The sequence below is a fragment of the Ochotona princeps genome, chromosome 2 (assembly GCF_030435755.1).
Source record: "Ochotona princeps isolate mOchPri1 chromosome 2, mOchPri1.hap1, whole genome shotgun sequence".
In the NCBI taxonomy this organism is placed as follows: domain Eukaryota; kingdom Metazoa; phylum Chordata; class Mammalia; order Lagomorpha; family Ochotonidae; genus Ochotona; species Ochotona princeps.
Genome location: NC_080833.1, coordinates 34,962,318 through 34,981,850, shown reverse-complemented (window position 1 = coordinate 34,981,850; position 19,533 = coordinate 34,962,318). Strand labels below are relative to the sequence as shown.

Sequence of the window (19,533 nt, the reverse complement as noted above, 5' to 3'; positions counted from 1 at the left end):
TCCGATTCACTCCCCAAGTGAGCGCAATGGCCAGTGCTGAGCCACTTTAAAGCCAGGAGCCAGGAACTTCCTCCAGGTCTCCCTGCGGGTGCAGAATTCCAAGGTCTTGGGCCGTCCTCGATTGCTTTACCAGGTCACAAGCAGGGAGCTGGATGGGAAGCGGGGCTGCTGGGATTAGAACCAGCACCCATATGGTATTCTGGCGCGTGCAAGGCAAGGACTTTAACCACTATGCTATTGTGCCGGGCCCGAAAGAATGCATTTTTAACTTTATTTTTTAATGTTGTTTACATAGTTGAGAAGGATGTATGCCCATGTGGGCCACTGATTAAGGTGGGGAAGATCAATGTATAGAGGAAGGAGAGTGGGATAAATGTTCCCAGTTTTTTCATTTTCTCTTGTATCTGCAGGGTTGGGCTGGGGAATGTAGGGGATTGTTCCTTGCTGCCAAATTGCATCAGCACACAGGGATGGGGGGATGATCATTTGATGTCATCTTAATGACCCCAATGTGAGGAAGAATGTTCTGAAGGTGTTACTTGAGTGGTTTTGATAGTCTTGACACATTGTTGGTTTCATTGCGCCAGATTGAGAAAATCTTTCCCAAGATTTATTGGCTGACCAGGTCCACCTTAGCACGTTCACAGACCCAGACACTTGCTGCAAAGCTTGGCTGGGAGAGCTGTCCAACCCACTCTGCTTTTACCCTCTGATGAAGTTGGGAGATTTATTTCCCAACAACCACAGCTGGAGTGGGCCAAAGCTAGCAGCTCGGCACTCAAGCCAAGTCATCTGCCTGAGCTCCAGGGACTCACATACCAGCCCCTCACTTCCAACCCAGTGTCTCAGTAGTGCACACTCTGAGACACAGCAGAGCTCAGACACTTGGACCCTTGCTGCCCACACAGGAGACACAGATTGGATTCTGGGTACTGGACTTCCCCTGGGTCCAACCAGCAACCACAGTTGCTGCAGGTATTTGGGGAGTGAACCAGCAGATGGGAGTTGTCTCCATGTGCTCCTCTCTGTGTCTCTGCCTTCCTAAATGAAAAGAAATGCATTTTAAAATTTTAAATAAGTATTCAAAAGCAAGAAGGTATATTAGGGCCTGGCGGCGTGGCCTAGCGGCTAAAGTCCTCGCCTTGAAAGCCCCGGGATCCCATATGGGTGCCGGTTCTAGTCCCGGCAGCTCCACTTCCCATCCAGCTCCCTGCTTGTGGCCTGGGAAAGCAGTCGAGGACGGCCCAAAGCTTTGGGACCCTGCACCCGCGTGGGAGACCTGGAAGAGGTTCTTGGTTCCCGGCTTCGGATCGGCGCGCACCGGCTGTTGCAGCTCACTTGGGGAGTGAAACATCGGTGGAAGATCTTCCTCTCTGTCTCTCCTCCTCTCTGTATATCCGGCTTTCCAATAATAATAAAAATCTTTAAAAAAAAAAAAAAAAGAAGGTATATTACTCATGTAAAGCAGAAACAAACAAGAAGGATCCAATAGACATGCTAGGCTTGAAAACTTGAACAGCTGAAATCCACATGTGGGTTGAATATAAAATGGCTACAGTCAAAATGAAGTGATGAGTGGCAAGATTAGGGTGAGGATTCATCCTAAAGGTATCAGGGTGGAATAAGGAAAACAAGGAAGATGGAACACAAATAAGTCACTGTTTATGACTACACAGCAAGCATCCACCCACTCCCCTCTTCCTCATTCACCTCTACAGTAAAGACCCAGAAGTCTGCATTCAGGTGCCATTATTGCTGATCATGTGACATGGTCCTGGCCAATGAGATGTAAGCAGGAATGTTCTGGGGTGGGACTTACGGCTAAGCTTAATAGAAGAGAGTGACATAAAGGATGCTTCACTATGTCTTGCCTTGGACATGGATGTACCTTCAGGAGTTGTGACAGCCACCGTGTGATCCTGAGGCAGGTGCTAGTCATCAGCCTAAAACACCAACACACTCAAGATAACCAAGTAGAAAATCAGGAGCATTGCTGGTAGTTGGGAATTGAACCAATTCTAGCAACCACTTACTTCCAGATTTTCTTTTTAAAAAATATTCCTACATCTGTATTTCTTGTTGAGTGAATGTCAAACAAAATCTCATTTATTTACATTACCCTTATTTTTTCAGAGACTTACCTACTTATTTCAAAGGCAAAACAACTGAACAACTCCCATCACTGGTTCACTTCCTAGATGCTTGTAACAGTGAGAGCTACCCTGTAGGAGGACAATCGATTGGGTATCATTTGTATGAGAACAATTGAGTGGTTACAGCAAAACAAAGAGAGAGATTTTCAGACAATGGTGTGGAGACAGTTGATGAGTTCTGTAAACAGGCTTATGGAAACAATGTAAGCTCCTCAATACCTCCTGCCTTATACCCATGTGACCCTCAGTCTATAGATGCCTGATGCTACTAATAAACTTTAGCCATCAGTCAGTAGTCCACGTCTCTTACTATCAACTCTGTGCACCAAGTCCATTGCTGCAGGACAGCGAACACTACCCCAGGAACCAGGAGCTGGGAACTCAATCCAGGTCTCCCACATGCATAACAGGGTCCCAAGCACCAGGCATCAATAGGTGCATACCAGTGTCCCTTAGGCAGTGAACTGGTGCAAGAAGCCATGCAGTTGGGACAGATGGTACAAGGATGTAATGAGCACTGCTTCTTGGTTAGCAAGGCTACGAGGAGTTTCTGGCTGCTTGGCAAGACCTGGCTGAATGTCTCTCTGGTCACCTCATTACTGCCTCACTCCATTGTATGGACACTCCATCACCTCTCTAATATTTCATGAATTTCTCCTGAGGGTGTTGTTGTTTTTCTGCAAATATAAAATGATTTCTGTAGCTGGTGTAACACCTGAAACTGATTTTATCAATCATGTTATGGTAAAAGGGTCTTCAGCAACTTAAGACAATGAGACACAGCTAAAAGAATGCAATAGTACAATTGAGCCCATATTGTTCCTATACGTCTTATAATGTGCCCGTCTTTGTCCTGAAACTTACCCTAAAATATGTAATGTTCCCTTTATGAAATGGCTTGGCAATATCTTGGAAACAGATGGTAATCATGGAGATACAAAAACTTTACTTACCGCACAGCCTCGAACTGCTGCATTGCAATGAAATGATGCATTTTGACTTCCCACCATATAAAGCATAAAGTATGTGGGACATCTTCTAAAGGAAAACAAATGTTGTGAGCCCCTAGAGGAAAATGGTTTGAAATTTCTACCTTATATTGGCACTTATATTTAGGGAAAGAAAATAATTTAAAAAGATAGAAAGACATTTCTTGTGAAGGCGCTCTGCCCATAAAAAGGCTGAGCAACTCTGATTCCTTTCAAGGCCCTTTAACAGACCAGAAAAAATTGAATCAGTACTAGGTGAAAGTAATGGTAGTGTATGATTAATTGTAAGATTTAATAGATGGTGGGTGCCAGGCTGGGATCCTCTTCATGCTCTGAGCCCCGATTCCAGCCACCGCCTGTACGCTGTGAGCTATCCCCGGACAGCCAGTGCGCCATTCCATGCCAGGCTCCACCTGCACAAAGCTGCGAGCTCTGGGGTTTTGGGGCTTAGGTAGCTCCATGTAGAGCCCACTGTGCTTCTGTTTTTTGTTTGTTTGTTTGTTTGTTTGTTTTTTGAATCAATCCTGAAGACTCCCAATGACAGAATAACTTTTGTTTTGAAGGTAAGCAAGGGTACTAAGACCTGGTAGGTTGGAGGAGAGGGACCAGATGATCTTTATGGATAAGACTGACATACCAACCTCCTTTGAATCATGTGTAGAACTTGTTATCACTGAACGATGCTGACCACCGAACACCAGTCTGTGCAAATGCTAAGGCGTGCGGCTTGTCTAGCAGGACCATATCCTATTACCTGACATAATGATGGGGGTCAGGAGACGGGTCATATCAGGCAGGGGCATGACAATAACTAGCACATGAGAGAACAGTTTCCGAGGGTAGATTCTGTGGAGGATGTGCGGGTCAAATCCTGTAGAAATACTAGTCCCACTGGTCAGCTCAAGAGTTGGGGTGGTGATGGACTAAGCTAGGTGTGACCAAGGAGCCTGCCATCACTCACGGGTAAAGGAACCGATAATAGTCTGGACTGGTCAAGGCAATAGCACCTGAATGTGCATCCTAAATAGGGTGTGAGGTGGGCCGGGCTGCAATGTTCACCAGCTCATACAAGGCCAATTGGAAGGCCAGACTATGCCAGACACTGGCCTAACATCCACTGGCATGTATGAGAACTGGGTCTGGGAGTGGGTCAAGTGGAAGAACTTGGGAAACTTCCCTAGTGGGTCATAGCTCCCGCTGATGAACACATGGTCCAGACCTGGGGGTTGGGCAAGCTGGGCAAACTAGCCTCAATGGCTAGCTAATGTGTGGATTGGTAATGGAACAGGGTGGACTGGTTAGAACTGAGCAAACCTTAGTTCACAAGCAAAATTAGAAATCAGGGTGGAGCGCAGGTCATGCCAAGCTAGGCTCTTGCAGCTACTGGTCTGCATGAGCCAGGGACGCTAAGCCACAGCATCTAGGGCAGGGGCTGGGACAGGTAAGGGGCTGTGCCAAGCTGAGTCAGAGCAACCACTGGCCTGTGCATGATCTAAGGCTGGGAATAGGCCTGGTTGGGCAGCTAAGGGAACACCCAAGCTAGGGTGAGATTCCCACTGAGGAATGCGGGGACTGGAATGGGACCTGCATTCTGATCTGGATATGGCTGTAGTCTCCCTTGGCACAAGTGTGGGCTGGGACTGGGTGCACCAAGCCAGGCTAGATTCCAATACCATCTGGTGCTCTGGAGGACCAGGGTAGATGTGGGATGGAGTATGCTAGGTCTCAGCTCCTACTGAACTATGTGTGAGCTGTGTGTGGGTATGAATGAGCCTTGGCTGGGCTGAAACATCCAACAGTAAGATCCAGATTGGGTTGAAGGCCAGTCAGGAAAGGCCACTGTTCCTGCTAGGACAGGAGGTGAACTGAGTAGGGCTGGCTCATGGACCAACTGGTATGCGTGAAATCTGGCATTGGGAGAGGTTCTGATGGAGGAACCTGGGCAACTCCTCTGGCAGGACACAGGCCCTGCAGGTAAGCGCAAGAAGCATTATAGCAAACAGCCCAGTACAGGCCATGGAAAGTATCCCACAGGCATATATTTGGCACGGGTTGGGGACAGACCAGGCTCAACCAGTTCATATCATCCACTGGCAAATCCGAGCACCGGAACAGAGTGTGGGTAAAGCCAGGTTTGGTTGTGACAAAAACCAGTGCACATTATGAAAGGCCAAAGTCGGGCCCAGCGCGGTAGCATAATGGTTAAGGTCCTCGCCTTGAACGTGCCGGGACACCATATGGGCGCCGGTTCTAATCCCGGCAGCTCCACTTCCCATCCAGCTCCATGCTTGTGACCTGGGAAAGCAGTCGAGGACGGTCCAAAGTCTTGGGATCCTGCACCTGCGTGGGAGACCCAGAAAGAAGTTCCTGGCTCCTGGCTTTGGATCGGCACAGCACTCGGGGAGTAAATCATCAGACAGAAGATCTTCCTCTCTGTATATCTGCCTTTCCAATAGAACAAATAAATCTTAAAAAAAAAAAAAAAAGCCAAGGTGAGGTGACCTGTACCAGATGTGGCCGCAGGACCCAACAGCACACCTGAGAACCTGGGGGGAGGGGGCGGAGCCAGCAGGGGGAATGGAGAGTATGGGTTGGAATAGCAGCAGAACAGGCCAGGCAGGGCTACAACACCTGTGGGCCTCATGTGAACTAGATCAAGGAAAAAGCCAGCTTGGGCTGACTCTTCTGACTGGCGAAAGCAAAAATTAGAGTGGGTGAGGGTTGGTTGGGCTAGCCACTGCATCAACTTGCGGGAGCTGGCACTGGAGGCTAAATCTGTCAAGTTAAATTCCAGAATCACCTGGAAGGAGTGGGAGTGGCCTAGAAAAGAAATAGTGGGCTCTTCCCTCTTGGGTTACCACTACCACTGGAGAGTACGAAAACCAGGCCAGGGGCATGGGTGGCTAAACAGAAAGGGGTGTGTGGGCCCGGCGGCATGGCCTACCGGCTAAGTCCTCGCCTTGAACGCCCCGGGATCCCATATGGGCGCCGGTTCTAATCCTGGCAGCTCCACTTCCCATCCAGCTTCCTGCTTGTGGCCTGGGAAAGCAGTCGAGGACGGCCCAATGCATTGGGACACTGCACCTGCGTGGGAGACCTGGAAGAGGTTCCTGGTTCCTGGCATCGGATCAGCACAGCACCGGCCCGTTGCGGCTCACTTGGGGAGTGAATCATCGGACGGAAGATCTTCCTCTCTGTCTCTCCTCCTCTCTGTATATCTGACTTTATAATAAAAATAAATCTTTAAAAAAAAAAAAGAAGAAAGGGGTGTGTGTGGGTTAGGCTTCAATGCCCACAGACATGTATGAGAGCTGAATGGGATGTGGGACAGACTGGACTAGTCTGCTGCACATAATGGCAAGCATGGGAACCAGGGTAGGGGGCGGGCCTGGAGGGGGTTATTGTGGTCCACTTCGAATGGGCTGCAGCTCCCATTGGTTTATGTGAAAGACAGTGCTGGAAACAGAACTGACCCAGCAAGTGCAACCACCAGCTGATTGGGGCAATAAACTGTACCGGGCCTTGTACTTGCAAGTACAAACAACAATCTGGTCTGGGATCTCCCCAACTGAACTGCCAGGAAGAGCAAGTGCCAGGCTCAGACGGAGCAGTGGAGAGCATAACCAGCTGCACATGGAGGATATGGCAGTCTATCGGAACCTGCAGAGGACACCTGGCACCACAGCAGAGGACAGAACACATCAATCAACTACCCCAGCCATATGTTGGCAGTGAAAAAGTGGGCAAACGAGACTCTAAGGTTGACTATGTCAATCAGTGGATTCTGCAACAACTTCATTGTGCTTGGAATGGCGAGATTGGCAGCAATTCATAACTGTTGAACCAGCAAAACCACTTGAGCAAGTATCTCAGAGCATGCCCCACATCGGGGACCTGGGGTGGGTGGGAGACTGGGTGGGGCTTCTCCCTTTATCTCCCCCTTTACCCGATACAGGAAAAAAACAATGTGGAAAATAATATTCTTACCCACTTTCCTGTAGCCCTTGAACCTTTTTGCTCTAATTAACTATGTAAAGATTGTCAAAAATAAGGGGGAAAAAATGGAAAGATGTATAATAACTAGGAAAAAAGATTTAATAAAAGAATCTATGATTCTTTCTAAATTCCTTTCATTTGTAAGCTTTCTTTTTCTTGCCATTTTAAATAATATAGTTTAGCTTTAGTAAAAATTGATTTTGGGTATAAGTAAACCATCGGTCACTATGTAACCGCATGTGCTGCCAACCGTTGAGTTCCGGCTTCAGCTGGGTAACTGCAGGTTTGAATGAGTAATGGCTTGCTGAAAGTGTTTTCTTTGAAGTAAAATGGTAATAATGTAGCCATGGAGTAAAAATGAAACAATTAGATACTATGCAAAAGCTTGTGATGATTTCTGTGTAAATAAGGAGGCAACTTTTCTGAGTTGTCTGTTATGAGCTCATCATAGTGGTCTATGGCTCTTCTTGTCTTCTTGCTGATCCTTGCATCCTTTGCAAGCTCTGCAGTCAGCAGAGCTTATCTCTGGCAAACTGGAATTTAAACAGAGCTGGGGCTTGCAGCAAGCACTGATATGGGACTCAAGGTGGGGAATTTTGAAGTTATCCTTTGTATGTCCATAACATAAAAGAGGCCCAAGTAAAGGAATTGTGAACTGATACCACTAGGAATTAAGCATCAGTTTTTTTAAAAAAAGATTTATTTATTTTTATTGCAAAGTCAGATGTACAGAGAGGAGGAAAGACAGAGAGGGCAGGTCTCCCATGTGAGTGCAGGGTCCCAAGGCTTTGGGCCATCCTCCACTGCTTCCCCAGGGAGCTGGATGGGAAGTGGGGCTGCCAGGATTAGAACTGGTGCCCATATGGGATCCTAGCATGTTCAAGGCAAGGACTTACGCCGCTAGGTCACCACGCTGGGCCCAAGCATCAGGTCTTTCAAAAGAGGCTATGTGGAAGAAAAACATTTTTTTCGAAGATTTACATCTATTTGAAGGACAGTTTGGGGCCCAGCGTGATAGCCTCCCCTCTTCTGAACATCGTGTTCTCCATCTAGCTCCACATTAGCCAGGATCACCCACGGCTTCCCAGCATCGCTGCATCAGGGTCACCTGGAAGGCTTAGTCGCAGACTGCCAGAAAAAAAACAAAACCCAATCAAGACTGCTGGGATCACTCCCAGAGCTCCTTAATTCACATCACCTGAAGTGCGGTGTGGCCAGTCAACATTTAAAAAATAGATTTACTTATTTGAAAGCACGGTAGGGGGGCAGAGGGAAGATCTATCTGCTGGTTCTCTGTCCAGATGGCTACACCAGTCCACTGGGCCAGGCCAAGAGCTTCCATACAGGGTCCCCCATGTGAGTGCAGGGGCCCAGGCACTTGAGCCATCTTCTGTTCTCTTGCCAGGTGCATTAGCAGGGCGCTGGATTGGAAGTGGATGCGTGCTGGTGTCCACTTGGGAAGCAGCTTTACCCACTGTTCCACAATGGTGGTCTCTAGTTCACATGCCTATGAAGCACATTTGCTAGGGCTACTTCTACAAAGAACCACAAACTGGACAGCTTAACAGAAACCTGTCTTCCAGCTGTAGTGCCTCAGCTTACCGAACCACAGGCACAAAATAGCCCATTTCCAAATAAAGGTGCATTCTGAGGTATTTCCTGTCCAGGCATGGGAGACAGTTCACTACCAGGGGATGGGAACACGGCTGATTTTACAACACTGAGCACACCATTCTGTGAGGCTTTCCAGGGTTTCTTCACCCTCCTCACTCTCCATGTAATAGGGTGCCGCCATCGACCGCACACACTGCTTGTCAGGTTAACTGACAGCGCACAGGGAACAGAAATGGAGTTTCCACATCTCACCCTCCCTACTTCGCCTCATACCATGCAAGTTAACTGGGGGTGCGAAAAGTGCACCCTGCCCCTCCCGCCTTCTGCACCATTCACAACAACTGACAGCGCAGGAGTTACTCTGGAGGTCCCGCACACCTGGCCCTTCCTGCCTCTGGTTGGGCTACCTAAGGTTAGTTAACTATCCCTTCTTGCATGAAACCTTGTTTGTACTGCATGGCTCTCAATCTGATTGCAGATGAGAGCTTAAAAACCCCTGACTTTGGTGGCTCGGTGCAGTGGCTTCTGGAATGCAATGGGGTAACAGACTCCTCCTAACATCCTACACTTGGGTCCAATGGGATCTCTCTTGCACGCCACAACATTTTGGAGGCTCCATTTCCCTCAAGTTCTTAACAGGGCACGGAAGCCCATGAAGCTTCGCCCTCGTCCCTGGGGCTCTCATGGTGCTACTGCGTGGCACACCCTTACCTCTGGGTTCTTCTGGATGTTTCTATGGCAGAGAACATTCTCTGGCGGATGCTCGGCACAACCTTCCGCAGGGCTGGCGCTCATTAAGGCTGTGTGGAAGGAACGCATGGGAACACTGATTTCCAAGCCTTTTCTCTCTTATTTTCATTTTCCTCGAAAGGCAGGGAGACTGGGTGTCCAGCCCAGGTGGGGTTCAGACGACACCAACAGCCAGCAGCTCGGTCCACATCCCCCGTGGGCGCAACAGGGACGCAGGAGACAGCGTCCCGTCCTCTTCTTCGGTTTTTAGATTAAAATTTTTTCCAATTTTAAATTATATTTTTGACAATCTTTACATAGTTAATTAGGGTAAAAAGGTTCAAGGGCTACAGGAAAGTGGGTAAGACTATTATTTCCATATTGTTTCCTTCATGTATCTGAGGTAAAGAGGGATTTTAAGGGAGAAGTCCCACGCAGTCTCCCACCCACCTTTACGTTAATTTTATTTTTAAAACTTGAGATACTGATCACAAAGCTGTTTCTAGCGCAACCGGTCGAAACCTGGTTTCTGCTCTTCCCCTTGGTGGTGACCCGGAAAGCAGATGAGCCATGGTATTTCCGGGACCCGGAGGCGGATCGCGCAGCCTAATTTACATACCCACAATACATTGCGCACAGACCGTTTCTTACGTTAACATGGATAGAGTATTCCTTTCTTTCTGGTTTTTCTGTTACTAACGAAAGTGATATTTCTTTCTTAGAATTGCCTGAGAGAAATATACTCACCAATTCTGCTACTGAAGTAGTTACCACTGCCGTGCTAGGTGTTACAGATACTCAAGTTCTGTGTGGACTGAGGCAACGGTATACTCTGGTTTCTCTTCAGATCGTATAAATCTTTCGCCTTTTACTAAAGATTTCCGTGGAGAGGAACAATTCTGAGTCATTAACCAATTTTTTGAGGCCTTACCTTTTGGTGAGGCTAATAATACGGTTTTTAAAGAAAGACTAAGAACATTCTGTCTGAAGTGGATAGTCCTTGTGGGTTTGGTTTTGGAAAGACACTATGCTTCTCGGTTGGTGATCTTTTCAGCCCAACATTCTGACTTGCCTCTGCTATGTTGTTACTTTTGGATCCTGGTTCCCCTTGTTCTCTTCTCCCGAGAATTCTTGTGATTCCCTGTTCCCATCCAGTTAATGCTGGGTTATTTCTCCGTTACACACAGCAGCCTTAACTGCTGTGAGGGACACGCATTAACCCAATGCCAATTCCAGTGTCTCCCTCACTGGCGATGCAGCCTCTGCTAATGCTTTGGGGAAGGCAGGAGACAGCCCACGGACCTGGCCGCTGCAACTCGAGTGGGAGATTCGAGTACCAGCTTCTGGCTTAGGTTGCCCAACCCGGCCAGTTGGGGCCATCTGACAGTGAACTAGAGAATGGAAAATCTGTCTCTGTCTTTTGATACTCTGCTTTTCAAATAAAGAAATCTTTTTAGTGATGTAGTTTTGGAAAGTAAAGCAGTTGGTAGGAACATCCCGTCTCTCTTTCAGATAAATAAAAATGAACCCTTAATTTAAAAAAAGTGATGTTGTTATGTAAATATCCTTATTCCTTGTCAAACAGTTGAAGCATTTGGTTTATGCTTTCTGAAACTTTAAAAAAATTTAAAAAACATTTTCACTACAAAGTCAGGTATACAGAGAGGAGGAGAGACAGAGAGGAAGATCTTCCGTCTGCTGGTTCACTCCCCAAGTGAGCGCAACGCCTGGTGCTGTGCCGATCCGGTGCCAGGAACCAGGAACCTCCTCCAGGTCTCCCACGTGGGTGCAGGGTCCCAAGGCTTTGGCCCGTCCTCGACTGCTTTCCCAGGCCACAAACAGGGAGCTGGATGGGAAGTGGGGTTGCTGGGATTAGAACAGGTGACCATATGGGATCCCAGCGCATTCAAGGTGAGGACTTTAGCACCTAGACCATTGTGCCAGGCCCAATTTCTGAAACTTAAAACAACTCACACAGAAGACATGTGAGTCAAAGGATATATTTGGGGTTACAGATATTTAACTGTATTGCTTGAACATTTTTTTAACTTTGAGTTTTTCCTAAGCCATGGTCACATCTCCTCCCACATCTCTTTTCTCCTACGTTGCTTCTGTCACTTCTTCTGTTCCTTGTCTTCCTCTTCCAAGTCAGGGCAGCTGGCCACGTGGTCCGCGTCCTCGGGGCCAAAGAGCAAGCTCGAGTTGCTCTTGGAGATGCTGCAGAGGCGCATGGCTGCAGGCAGGACCGGAGCGTGAGCGATCGCTCTGGGAGTGTGCATGTCGGCGTCTTCAGGTGCCTCAGGGTGCCCGCTTACCCTTGGGAACGTTGACCTTGTTGGACGCTAAGATGTCTGCCTGGACGTTGTCCATTTGCAGATACAAGTTCTCCGGGTTGCTCTGAGGACACGCCGCCCAAAGGAATTCCTGAGGGACGGTCTGTGGACAGGGAGGTGGGCAGGGCGGGGCAGGTGGTGCAGGAACTTACGCTGAAGAGCTGGTAGAGGTCCTCCCCCATGGAGCGGCGCGCGAGCTCCTCCACCACCGGGAAGGTCTGCACGAAGAACTGCGGGGTGCGAGGGAGGGAAGGCGTGGGCCGTGGCCGTCTGGGCGCCGCGCCCCTCTCCCCGCACATCGCTGTTACACCAGGTGCGCACCTGCAGCGTGAGGCTTGCCAGCCGCTGGCTGTTGCTGTGGTCCATGTTGCCCATGGCCGTCATCAGGCTATGCACCACGTGCAGATGCAGGAGTTCCTCGGCAACCCTTACGTCGCGGCGAGCCAGGACCCTGGGGCCAGGGATCCAGGCCTGGGGCTCCCCTCGCCCGCCCGCCCGGCCACTCCCTCCGCCGCCGCTGCAGTTGCTGCTTGCCTACCCTATGGTCTTGGCGGCTGCGGCCTGCTGCAGAAACACCGGCAGATGAATGGTAAGCGGCAGGACCGAGGTGTCTGTGGGCGAGCGCGCGGCAATCCTGAGCCCCAGGCTGGGAGTCGGGGTGGGGACCTTCTTTTCCGGCATGGCATATCCTTACCCGTGAGGATCTTGTGCTGCAGTTTGGAGGTCTCCTTGACCGACGGCGTCAGCAGCGCCACGAGGCCCTGGAGCAGCGGCAGGCGCACGTGGTCGTAATCCACCAGGTCCTTGATGAGCTCAATGGCTGAAGAGGAGAGTGGGGAGGGGAGCAGAGACGCTGCTGAGGCCTGGGGCTCCCTCACACGCCCGCGATGCCCTATGCCTTCATTCACCCTTCCTTGGCCCTGTTGCCAGCCTGGCACCCTGTGCACACCTCAGCTTTGTGCTCGTGGGAGCAAGGGGAGAGGAAAAGGGCTGGATGGTAGCCTGCTGCTGGGCATCCGGGCCTCCCTGGAGTAGGGAAGGATGGTTATCTCCAGGGAGACTGGCAGGCGTGACCCACAGCAGCTGTGACCTCTCTCTTTTGCATCCCAGGATTTGGGGAAGGTTGTTTTTTTCATTCCCTTGCTTAGTTCATTTGCATCTCAGCAGTGGAGACACGTGGGAGTTTTTTTTTTTTTGAAGATTTATTTTTATTGCAAAGTTAGACATACAGAGAGAGGAAGCGACAGAGGAAGATCTTCCCTCCAATGAGTCACTCCCCAAGTGACTGCAGTGGCTGGTGCTGCGCCTATCCAAAGTCAGGAGCCTGGAGCCTCTTCCAGGTTTCCCACACAGGTGCAGGGTCCCAAAGCTTTGGGCCGTCCTCAACTGCTTTCCCAGGCCACAAGCAGGGAGCTGGATGGGAAGCAGAGCTGCCAGGATTAGAACCAGCGTCCATATGGGATCCCGGCACATTCAAGGTGAGGACTTTAACCGCTATGCTATTGCGCCAGGCCCCAAAATATTTATTATATTTTTGAAAGGCAGATTTTACAGAGAGAGAAGGAAAGAGAGTGAAGGTCCTCCACCTGCTGGTTCATGCCTCAAACGGCCACAACAGCAACAGCTGGGCTGATCTGAAGCCAGGAGTCAGGGACTTCTTCTAGGGCACCCACATGAGTGCAAGGTCCCAAGGACATGAACCATTATTGGCTGATTTTCTAGACCATAAACAGGGAGCTAGATCAGAAGCTGCAATGGAGCAGCCAAGACTTGAACCGGCACTCATATGGGATGCTGGCGCCATATGGCACCAAGCCAGCTCCAGGACAGCCTTTTAAAAGGAACAGGCCACTGACCTAATGGGATGTTGCTGAAGCTGCTCACATCACACATGGAAGGGCCTGGGTTCAAGCGCATTTTAACTGTTGAGATGACACATGTGGGGCTGGTGCTGTGGCGCAGTGGGCTAAGCCTCTGTATGTGGCACTGCCATCCATCTGGATGCCAGTCCAAGTTGCAGTGGCTCCACTTCCCATCCTGCTCTCTGTTTGTGGCCTGGGAAAGCAATGGAAGGTGACCCAAGTCCTTGGGACACTGTGCCCATGTGGGATACTTGGAAGAAGCTCCTGGTTCCTGGCTTCAGATCAACCCAGCTCCAGCTATTGTCACTATGTGGGGAGTGAACCTGCAGAAGTAAGATCTTTCTCACTTTGTTCTTCTCAATGTAAATCTGCCTTTCCAATAAAAAATATATTTTTAATAATAAACTCATTTCATTTTTGATGATGTTTACATGGTTGAGAAGGATGTATGCCCATGTGGACCACCAGTTAGGGTTGAGGAATGGGTGAAAGTGGATGAGACAATGCCTCCAATCTTTTTTCTTCCTGTATCTGGAAAGTGGGGAGAGGAGAGAGGGCCGCGCCCGGCAGCCCCATGGCATCAGGGCCTGGGATAGGGGACGGCCATCTGATGTCACCCCGGGTCCCCAGTGTGGAGCATGTTCTGAGGGTTCTGCTTCAATGGCTTGGAGAGTTCTGAGATGCTGTTGATTTCATTGCTCCAACGGCCATTTACTGACAGTCCCCCTTAGAGTCTCGATTCATCCAGATACTCGCTGTCAAAGCCTGACCGGGAGAGCTGTCCAATTTCTTCGGCCCCCCATGGTGCTAGATTTCCTCAGTGAACTGGTTGACATGTCCCCCATGAGCATCTGGGCATGCCATCCACTACACAGGCCTCAGACACTGAGGAGGCCCAGTTCTGACACACGCACTCCACATTCAGACCACAGATCCTGCTACTTTTATCATGGTTGGAATTCTGAGTGCATTGGTCCAGTGGGTTCCCCAAAGAAGCCTCGCCAGATGTGACCCCAGACCTGATTCCTGTGTGTGTTAGCCAGTTGCTGGGTTGGGCTCAGTCCATCACCCACATTCAGCCCACACACACTGGTGGGGTTCTGTCCCCAGCCCCATCTCATATGCAAACCAATGGATGCTGCGGCCCAACCCAACCCTGCCTAGCACACACTTGGCTGTCATGCATACCAGTGGGAGCTGCAGCCTAGCAGGAGAGACTCCCAATAACCCCCAGCAGGTCTACCTCCAGTCCTGGTACCTGTGTATGCTGGTATGTGTAGCAGCCTGGTCCAGTCTGTCCCGCATCCCATTTAGCTCTCATACACATCAATGGTTGTTGGAGCTTAGCTCAGCCCAACCAATCCCACTGTCCAGCCACACTCATGCAGGCAGGTGCCACCACCTGTCCAGCCAGGCCTGCCCTCAGCTCTGATTCTCATGCTCATGCTGGTAGCTGCAGCATATCAGAGGAGTGCCCACAATTTCCTTACTATGCCCATTCGCAGCCCTGGATCTTGCTCTTTCCAGGTGGTTCTGTGATCTAGCCTGACAGGACTTGCCCACACCAGTCCCAGCACCTGCTAGCCAATGCTCTAGCAAAGCCCAATCAGCCTGTCCTTATTCTGGCTCATATCGCTCTGGTCACCTCCCAGTCACAGGTCTCATGCACACTGGTGGCTTCTTGGCCCAGCCCGACTTGGCCCACCCCCTTTCACGGCAGTTATGGCAGCCTTGCCCTACCAACCCACATCTATTCTGGCTATCATTGTTGGGCGGCTACAGCCCTGCCCTGCCTGGCCTACTCCCAGACCCAGCTCTCACATGGTTCAATGGATGCAGAGACCTAGCCCAGCCCATCCAACACCTACTCTGGCTCTTGTGAGCCACTGGGTGCTGGAGCCTAGCACACCGCAGACCCAGTCCACACCCATGCTGAGAAATACTGCAGCCCGTGAGGCCATGGCACATGTGGAGCCAGACTGGAGAGGAGGGGCCAGATCTGAGCCATAGGGAGGCGACAGGACCCACTTAGGGGGAGCAGGATGGGAGGGGGATGACATGATGAACACCCCATGTCCAACCTGGAAGGCTGGGCACCAGGCACCGAGACTGGGCTGCTGGAGAAGGGAAGGTGCGGAGCTAGGATGCTGGGGCCCCATTCTGAATGTGTTGGTGCGGTGCAAGGGGGACATCGCAGACAAATGGGGACCTGGGTCTGGAATGAAGAAGGGTCTCAGCTGTGGTCATTTGGGTGTGAACTCTTTATGGCTGTGAATTTTAGGTAAGAAAGTTGAAAGAAAGAAAGAAAGAGAGAGAGAGAGAGAGAGAGAGAGAGAGGGAGGGAGGGGACCTGGTGCAATAGCCTAGTGGCTAAATTCTCATGTTGCATGTACTGGAATCCCATATGGGTGCTGGTTCATGTCTCGGATGCTCCATTTCTTGTCTAGCGCTCTGCCTGTGGCCTGGGAAAGCAGGAGAGGATGGCCCAAAGCCTTGGGACCCTGCACCCGCGTGGGAGACCCGGAAGAAGCTCCTGGCTTTGGATTGGCTCAGCTTTGGCCGTTGTGGCCACTTGGGGACGTGAACCATTGAACAGAAGATCTTTCTCGGGCCCGGCACCGTGGCCTAGCGGCTAAAGTCCTCACCTTGAATGCCCCGGGATCCCATATGGGCGCCGGTTCTAGTCCCGGCAGCTCCACGTCCCATCCAGCTCCCTGCTTGTGGCCTGGGAAAGCAGTTGAGGACAGCCCAAAGCCTTGGAACCCTGCACCCGCGTGGGAGATCTGGAGGAGGTTCCAGGTTCCCGACTTCGGATCGGCGCAGCACCGGCCGTTGCGCTCACTTGGGGAGTGAATCATTGGATGGAAGATCTTCCTTTCTGTCTCTCCTCCTCTCTGTTTATCTGGCTTTGTAATAAAAACACATAATTCTTAAAAAAAAAAAAAAGAAGATCTTTCTCTCTGCCTCTCCTCCTCTGTGTATCTGACTTTCCAATAAATATAAATCTGTAAAAGAAAGGAAGGAAAGAAGGAAGAAACTGCCATCTAGTGACCATACTGGAGAATTGCACTTCCACACAGCAATGCTTGCTTTTCAGCTGCACCGGTAGGAATGTCTGGCTCCAACTGGGTTGTAAGGTAGAGACCATGTCAGGTGTCTTCCTGACCAATTATGTTGTCTCAGTCTCCTCTTCATTCCATTACCTCTCTCTCTTTTATTTTAAAGATTTATTTTGTATTTATTTAAAAAAAGATTTATTTATTGTTATTGCAAAGTCAGATATACAGAGAGGCGGAGGGATAGAGGAAGATCTTCTGTTCAATGATTCACTCCCCAAGTGACTACATATGGCCGGAACTGAGCCAATCCGAAGCCAGGAACCAGGAACTTCTTCCAGGTCTCCCACGTGGGTGAAGGGTCCCAAGGCTTTGGGCCGTCCTCGACTGCTTTCCCAGGCCACAAGCAGGGAGCTGGATGGGAGTTGGAGTTACTGGAATTAGAACCGGCGCCCACTGGGCCCAGCGCGATAGAGTAGTGGTTAAGGTCCTTGCCTTGAATGCCCAGAATCCTATATGGGTGCTGCTTCTAATCCCAGCGGCCCCGCTTCCCATCCTGCTCCCTGTTTGTGGCCTGGGAAAGCAGTCGAGGACGGCCCAAAGCTTTGGGACCCTGCACTCACATGGGAGACCCGGAAGAGCTCCTGGCTTCTGCCTTCAGATTGGCTCAGCTGCAGCCATTGCGGCTGCTTGGAAGAATGAGTCATCAGATGGAAGATCTTCCTCTCTGGCTCTCCTCCTCTCTGTATATCCACCTTTCCAATAAAAATAAAATCAATCTTAAAAAAAAAAAAAAAAAAAAAGAACCGGCGCCCATATGGGATCTTGGAGCATTCAAGGCAAGGATTTTAGCTGCTCGGCCACCATGCTGGGCCCTATTTATTTTTATTAGAAAGATTTACACAAGTAAGGGGAGACAGAAAGATCTTCTATCCACTGGTTTACTCCCCAAGCAGCCACAATGGCCGGAGTTGAGCTGATATGAAGCTAGGCACTTCTTCCTGGTCTCCCACGTGGGTGCAGGGTCCCGAGACTTTGGGATGCCCTCAACTGCGTTTCCAAGCCACAAGCAGGGAGTTGGAAGCGAAGTGGAGTAGCCGGGATACTAACTGTTGCCATATGGGATCCCAGTGCATGCAAGGTGAGGACTTTGGCCACCAGGCCACCGTCCTGTGCCCACTGCATTATCTCTTTCACCATATCCTAGGCAAAGCCTAATGTTAAAATACTAATAATAGATTTTATATACTTAAAAAATTGCTTGAGAAGCAGAGAAAGAGACAGAGTTCCTATCTTGCCATTTGTTCCCTGAATTCTTGCAATGGCCAAGCCTGGGCTAGGCTGGCTAGGAGCCAGGTGGTAACGGCCTTCCACGGTTGGCATTAACAGGAAGCTAGAGTCAGGTTGCTGGAGTTGGCGTGGGAACCCAGGTACTCTGATACGGCTGGGGGATTCACCATTTGGCCAAGCACCTACCACTGAACTTTTAAAAAATGTATTTGTTTGAAAGGCAGAGTTACATACAGCAATCTTCCACCTTCTAGTTCACTCCTCAAGTGGCCATATGGCTGGAGCCAGGCCAAGTTGAAACCAGGAGCCAGGAACTTCTTCCAGGTCTCCCGTGTACGCACAGGGGCCCAAGCACTTGGGTCATCCTCTGCTGCTTTCTCAGGTCCTAAGCAGCTGGGACTCAAACCAGTGCCTGCACAGGATGCGAGCATTGTCAGGTGGAAGATTAACTTGTTACACCATTGAGCCAGACTCTAAGATGTTCCACTTTAAAGCCTTCCCTCTTGAAGACTGTGTCATAAGACTGTAAAGGCTGAGCAAGCACCACAGCTGAATGCTTCTATAATCTTTTAAGATTTATGTATTTTTATTGGGAAGGCAGATATACAGAGAGGAGAAGAGACAGAGAGGAAGATCTTTCATCTGATGGTTCACTCCCCAAGTGACTGCAACAGCCGGAGCTGAGCCGACCCGAAGTCAGGAACCCGGAGCCTCTTCTGGGTCTCCCACATGGGTGCAGAGTCCCAAGACTTTGGGCCGTCCTCGACTGCTTTCCCAGGCCACGGGCAGGGAGCAGGATGGGAAGTGGGGCTGCCGGGATTAGAACCGGCGTCCACATGAGATCCCAGGATGCATGCAAGGCAAGGACTTTAGCTGCTAGGCCACTGTGCCGGGCCCTGCATTCTTCTATAATCTTAAGGAAGTAATGCATTTTTTATAAATTGCAAATTTTACAAAAGAGGACATTTGTAGGTGACACAGAGCTCCATGCCTGCTATCCAGCGAAGTCACACAAGACAGGTGGCCTCTTGTTTAGCAGGCGAGGCTGCTGTGTTAGCTTGGGAGAGCTAGGCAAAGGCGAGGGTTCTAGTGTGTGTGTAGACGTTGCTTGCAGTGTGGGATGCCCACATCCTGTACAGGAGTGCCAGTTCCAGTCCTGGCTACGCTCATCTTCCGATCCAGCTCCCTGCTAATGCGCCTGCAAGGCAATGGGAGACAGCCCACTCATGTGGGAAACCCAAATGGAATTTCCTGGTTCCTTGCTTCAACCTGGCCTACCCCGGGGTGCTGGGGGCACTTGTGGAGTGAACCAGTGGGTGGAAGATCCGCCTCTCCCCCTTTGTCACTCTCGGTTTCAAATGAATATACAAATCTTCATAAAAAAGAAAAGCAAATGAGATTGATAGCATGTTTTGAACCTGTGAAGCTGTAAAGCTTGGCGAACATTTTTCGAGTTTTCCTGTAATATTCATGGTGGTGTCCACCCTTAGGATTGGCCTGCATCCCCACAC

General features: G+C 50.0%; 1 protein-coding gene and 1 non-coding gene across 4 annotated transcripts in view; one reads left to right on the top strand and one right to left on the bottom strand.

Annotated features, from left to right (window-relative positions):
* The first annotated feature begins 10,308 nt into the window (after positions 1-10,308).
* LOC118758640 (U5 spliceosomal RNA) lies at positions 10,309-10,426 on the top strand. Its single transcript, XR_004995742.1, has one exon. It is a non-coding gene; the product is annotated as a U5 spliceosomal RNA (small nuclear RNA).
* Positions 10,427-11,572: 1,146 nt separating this feature from the next.
* The window catches only part of ARMH1 (armadillo like helical domain containing 1), a 45,377-nt gene continuing 37,416 nt past the window's right edge, over positions 11,573-19,533 (bottom strand). For all 3 annotated transcript variants that reach the window (XM_004598941.2, XM_058680239.1, XM_058680240.1), the window contains exons 7-12: positions 12,509-12,634; positions 12,353-12,425; positions 12,136-12,265; positions 11,967-12,044; positions 11,797-11,878; positions 11,573-11,714 (exon numbers count right to left, since the gene is read on the bottom strand). In XM_004598941.2, coding sequence (XP_004598998.1) covers positions 11,596-11,714; positions 11,797-11,878; positions 11,967-12,044; positions 12,136-12,265; positions 12,353-12,425; positions 12,509-12,634 — 608 coding nt within the window. In that variant the 3' untranslated portion in view covers positions 11,573-11,595. The remainder of the gene's footprint in view (positions 11,715-11,796; positions 11,879-11,966; positions 12,045-12,135; positions 12,266-12,352; positions 12,426-12,508; positions 12,635-19,533) is intronic.